This window comes from Eimeria maxima, genomic scaffold, assembly GCF_000499605.1.
Source record: "Eimeria maxima Weybridge genomic scaffold, Emw_scaff1710, whole genome shotgun sequence".
NCBI lineage: Eukaryota > Apicomplexa > Conoidasida > Eucoccidiorida > Eimeriidae > Eimeria > Eimeria maxima.
The window spans coordinates 1,339-6,891 of NW_013564625.1; the positions used below are offsets into that span (position 1 = coordinate 1,339).

At 48.0% G+C, this 5,553-nt stretch overlaps 1 protein-coding gene across 1 annotated transcript; it reads right to left on the reverse strand.

The window, feature by feature from the left end:
• Positions 1-916: 916 nt before the first annotated feature.
• Positions 917-2,693, reverse strand: EMWEY_00055040 (aminoalcoholphosphotransferase, putative; the record flags this gene model as incomplete). Its single annotated transcript, XM_013480186.1, has 6 exons — positions 917-1,029; positions 1,232-1,371; positions 1,535-1,620; positions 1,743-1,814; positions 2,141-2,284; positions 2,661-2,693. The coding sequence occupies 6 exons, from the start codon at positions 2,691-2,693 to the stop codon at positions 917-919; spliced, it is 588 nt and encodes a 195-aa protein (XP_013335640.1).
• Positions 2,694-5,553: the final 2,860 nt, after the last annotated feature.

Sequence of the window (5,553 nt, forward strand, 5' to 3'; positions counted from 1 at the left end):
CATGCATGCATGCATTGCCCTGCAGCTTGCTTCTGCATGCATCAAAATGCATCAAAATGTGGGGTGTAGTTAGACTGCTGCTGCCTTTTTCTTTATTATCGCTGCCGTTGCTGCTATTGCTGCTTATGGCGAGAAGAAGATTTGCCTACAGCAAAGCAGCTGATATTAAAATGACGACACAAAAGAGAGACAGTAGACAGCAGCAAACTGACAAGATAGATGCCGCTCCACAGGAGCACGCCCAGAAGCACCGCATCTGCATAGGGGCGTAGCGGCAGCAGCAGCTGTTGCAACAGCTGCTGCAGCGGGGGCAACATATAAGGCAGCAACACCGCCCCCACTCCAGATGAAGCAGGAGACACACAATACAGAAAAACGCAGCAAAACCAAAATGGCAGTACCGGCCACTGCACAGGGAAAAAATTCATCTGCATGCAAACACAGCAGCAGCAGCAGCAGCAGCAGGCATGAGCAGGAGCACCAGGAAAAAGAGTAGCAAGAGAACTACACCTCACCCACCCTCCCCGTTCAGAGCTGTAAGTATGTACCCGTGGTAGCCGCAGCAAACCATCAAAAGCTGCAGCTGCTGCCGTAGCCAATCTATAAGGGTACCTAGCTGGCCAGCTAGGTAGCTAGCTAGGTAGTAGCTAGCTGTGGAGACTTGCCCTGCACGTGGCCGAGAGGTTTAAACGCAAGGCGATAATGGAGGTGTTGCAAATTATAGCCCAATAACACAGCACGGGATGCTCAGATATCATTGCTGCAGCAGCAACAGCAGCAGCAGCAGCAGCAACAGCAGCAACAGCAACAACAGATATGCTCCAGTCCAGTCCAAAATAAACTTCGTCCCTGCTCTCTGCTGCTACTGCTGCTGCTACTCCCGGTACGATTAGTATAACTTTTATTACGACGACTACTATGACTGTTGCTGCTGCTGCTCTTGCTGCTGCTGTATAATACCCATGTGCTTACTAGAAGAGTAGAGAGGAATATGCATTAATACATGAACTAAACAACCCAGCAGCTGAGCTGCAGCAAAACACCCAAACAACAAAGAATGGCAAACCCTAACAACAAACAAACAGCAGCAGCAAGCAGCAAGCAGCAGCAGTACCAACAGCAGCAGCAGCACTAACTGCAGCAGCACTAACAGCAGCAGTAATTACTAGTAGGATCGTATGCAGCAGCCTGCTTGCATGCATGCATTCGTGCATGCATGTAGTGTACGTACAGACTGCTTTGGCTGGTTTTGCTGCAAGTCTGCTGCCGTTGACGACGTCAGCAAAAAGCATTCCAATGAGCAGCAAATAAAAAGGAAAAGCTAAGAAGGCTTGAATAGGCAAGGACAACAAATACTGCGGCGCCGTCTTCCTGCACAAAACCCCAAACCCTAAACCCTAAACCCTAAACCCTAAACTATAAACTTGGATCCTGCAAACTTATTCACCCAGAGTGGCTGTATATTGTGCGCAACAAACAAACACTACCTTCACTCGAACACCTAAACCCTAAACCCTAAACCCTAAACCCTCACAGAAATAGAGAAGGGGCGACGTCGCCGAACGATGTGGTGAAGGTTTCAGGGCCAAAGATGAGACTGACGAGATTCATGCCCATCATCTGCACACAAACAAACAGCCCTTAACACTGTATGCTGCTGCTGCTGCTGCTGCTGTTGCTGTTGCTGCTGTTGGTGCTGCTGTTGCTGCTATTGTTGCTGCTGCTGTTGCTGCTGCACCTACCACAAGTTGGCCTTCTGTCACGCCAGTGACACCCGTGTGACAGCGATATTCGTGGAAATGAAGTTCCCACCACTGCAGCACAAACCCTAAACCCTAAACCCTAAACCCTAAATCTTAAACCCTAAACCCTAAATACTGACAATACGGACTCGCGATGAACGGCAGCACCACTAAAGGCCAATGTGGTCGTCGTCGTCGTCAGCAGCAGCAATTGCAGCAGCAGAGGATCTATGTGAGGTGTACGTACAGTATAGATAAACAGCTGCATTTGCAAAATAGCAATAAGCATAAATGCAGCAACAGATTGTCCGATCCTAATCGTCCCTAAAACACTTAAGGCAGCAAACACCTGATAAGCACACAGACAGACACAGCAGCACCTGCTGCTGCTATTGCACCTGTTGCTTCTGGTGCTGCTGGACGGTGCAGCTGAAGTAGGCATAGGTTGCAGCAGCAGCAGCAGCAGCAGTAGCACCACCAGGCTGGTTGGTGAGCTTGCACCCCTTTCCCCCTGCGCTACGCAATTCGTCTGAACTGCCAACCTAAAACCTAAACCCTAAACCCTAAACCCTAAACCCTAATAGGTGTCAACATACAGTGGAGAACGAATCGCATCCATGGTCAAACAGCTGCCCTAAAGGTGTTGACGTATTCGTGCGTCGCGCTTGCTTCCCGTCTATGGCATCGAGGGTCTGCAGCAACAGCAGTAGCAGCAACAGCAGCAGCAACAGCAGCAGCAACAGCAAAATGTCCCATACAACTCTTGCAGCCCATGATGTAATAACCTTAGCAGCAGCTCCAGCAGCCAATTCAGCAGCCGCCGTTACTGCAGCAGCAGCCGATACAGCAGCAGCAGCAACAGCAACAGGAGAGGCTTGCCTGGGATAAGAATAGAAGAAGAATATTAGCAGCATATACCCATGTAGGTGCTGCCTCTGATAGAGTTGGCATATAGACACAGGTAAGGCCCATCAGCAGCACAGTACACACAAACCCTAGCAGCGTCAGCAGGTTAGGGCTCACCCACTGCAGCAGCAGCAGCAGCACAAGCAGCAGCAGCAGCACCACCACCACACACATAGAGGCACAAAAAGGTCTATTATAAGAATTCACCAGAACAAACAAAACCGCAAAACCGCATGCAGCAACAGCAGCAGCAGCAAGAGCAGCAGCAAGAGCAGCAGCAAGAGCAGCATACCAGGCGACAGTATTCCAGAAAGGATTAAGGAGACGACCACCAACACCAACACCAACAGCAGCAGCAGCAGCACCACCAACACCAACACCAACAGAAGCAGCAGCAGCAGCACCACCACCAGCAGCAGCAACAGCAACAGCAACTGCAGCAGCAGCAGCAGCAGCAGCAGCAGCAGCACGAGCGTACTAGAGGTACATAAGAGACGACAGTATTCCAGAAAGGATTAAGTAGACGATCAATTGGTGTACAACCAGCAGATACATATTTATAATTATTTAATTGTTCTAGTCCTTCTTTATTTATATAATTAATCAAGGAGACACCCATCTTCTCTATTTATTTTATTTATTATATTTATTTATTTTATTTATTTATTTATTTATTTATTTATTTATTTATATACAATTATATATGCTGCAGAGAAAGCAGCAAAAAAATGTACGCTAATTCAGGTGTATACGCATACACCCGATATAGGGAACGATAAGAGGAAACAGATACAAGAAAAACAAATCAATTCACGCTCGTGCTGCTGCTGCACCTGCTGCTGCTGCACCTGCTGCTCCTGTAGGGGTACTGCGTAGAAAGTACTTCCTTTTCAATACAGCTGCTGCTGTTGCTGCTGCTGCTGCTGCGGCGGCTGCTGCGGCTCCTGCTGCTGCTGCTGCTGCTTGTGTGCAATCTTTCTACTAATCTTTGGCAGTTATCCCCGTAAGAGATTTGCGGTGTACGTACACCCGGGCACGTCGGGGTAACAGCCCCAACAAGTGCCTCTACGTTAGCTGTTTGCATGCAGGGAATATAGCATATAAGAGGCAGCAGCCTGTCCTGCTGTTGCTGCTGCTATTGCTGCTGCTGTTGCTGCTGTTGCTGCTGTTGTTGCTGGTGGTGTTGCTGCTGCTGCGGCGGCTAGGGAGTCCTCTGGGGGACATGAGGCACAAGAAGAAAGGCAGCAGCAGCAAACCGTTTATCTCTTACTAGAAAAGGAAAGAAAAAGAAAGAAAAAGAGAGAAAAAGAAGAAAGACAGCGGCCCCCAGTTTGCTGCTGCTGCAGCGCATGCAGTTGCTGCTGTTGCTGCACTGAAGAAATGGAGAGATAAAACAAACAAACAAATTAAAAAATAAAATTATATTGGCATGCAACTGCTCTGCATGCATGCATGCATGCATGCAAACCCTACGCCTTAAGGTGTATACGCAGACACCGTAGTAGCTACCTATGGCTTTGGGGCTCGATGGGGTTGTATAGTGTTTCCTCCTCCACCAAAACCGTAAACCCTAAACCCTAAACCCTAAACCCTAAACCCTAAAATAAATTTTAAGCACTCATTAAACACTTCGTTATCCCCTTCTTATGCATGCAAACAGCAGCAGCAGTCAGGTGTACCTACACAACAACTAACCGCATAGGGGGCACGAGGGGGGAGAAGGGGGGAGACAAAAGGGCCCTGTCTTGTCTTTTTATGTAGCGGTTTAGAGTTTAGGGTTTAGGGTTTAGGCAACAGTTCAGGTGTACGCGCACGTGCCTATGATGATGATCCCCTAGCTAGCTGCTAGCTACCTGCTAGCTAGCTGCTGCAGATGAGAAAATTAAAGCAGCAGCAGAAGCTCTGCTGCGGCGTACATACATCTCCGCATGCATGCATGCATGCATGCATGCATAGAGGACCCGATAGTCAGCTCTAGCTAGGGCTAGCCATGGATAGCTAGCTAGCTGTGGAGCTATAGCCACTGTGGAGCTATAGCCACATACTGGTGTGGGGCCACAAATGGCTAGATACGCCTATCTGTTATCTGTCCGTGGCTAGCTACGGCTAGCGGTGGCTAGCTACAGCTAGCTATAGCTAGCTAGCCGTGGTTAGCTAGCTGCGATTAGCTAGCTGTGGCTAGCTAGCTGTGGCTAGCTGTGTTTGGCATAAGGAAAGCTACGGCGGTCTATGCATGCAACCTGCTGCTGCTGGGAATGCTGCTTCTGTAGGATTAATGCTTCTGCTGCTGCTGCTGCTATTATTGCTGCTGCTGCTGCTGCTGCAGCAAGTAACGAGGGGAGAGCGTCAATCAACAGAAATCCTCTATTGCCTCAACTCAGCGAGGACCGGTTTGTCTAAACCCTAAACCCTAAACCCTAGTTCCTTAAGGGAGAAGAGGCAATGGAGATAAGTAGGCAAAATGCATTATAAGAAACCCTCAATATAAAAGGAGGGCATGAGGGTTTAGGGTTTAGGTCGAGCCCCTCCTCAGGCTGCTCAAACCCTAAACCCTAAACCCCCGTGTTTGTATATAAATATATATATTTATATAAGATAAACCCTCGTAAATATACTAGGGGGGAATATATTATGTGTATAAGGAGAAGAAATTAATCCCTGTTTATCCTGAACCCCTCCTTCGACAGCTCAAACCCTAAACCCTAAACCCTCATGTCTTATGTAAGATAAACCCTCGTAAATGTACTAGGTGGGTATTTATTTCTTGAATAAGGAGAAGAAATATATCCCTATTTATCTTGAACCCGTCCCTCCCCAGCCTGCTCAAACCCTAAACCCTAAACCCTCATGTCTTATGTAAGATAAACCCTCGTAAATGTACTAGGTGGGTATTTATTTCTTGAAT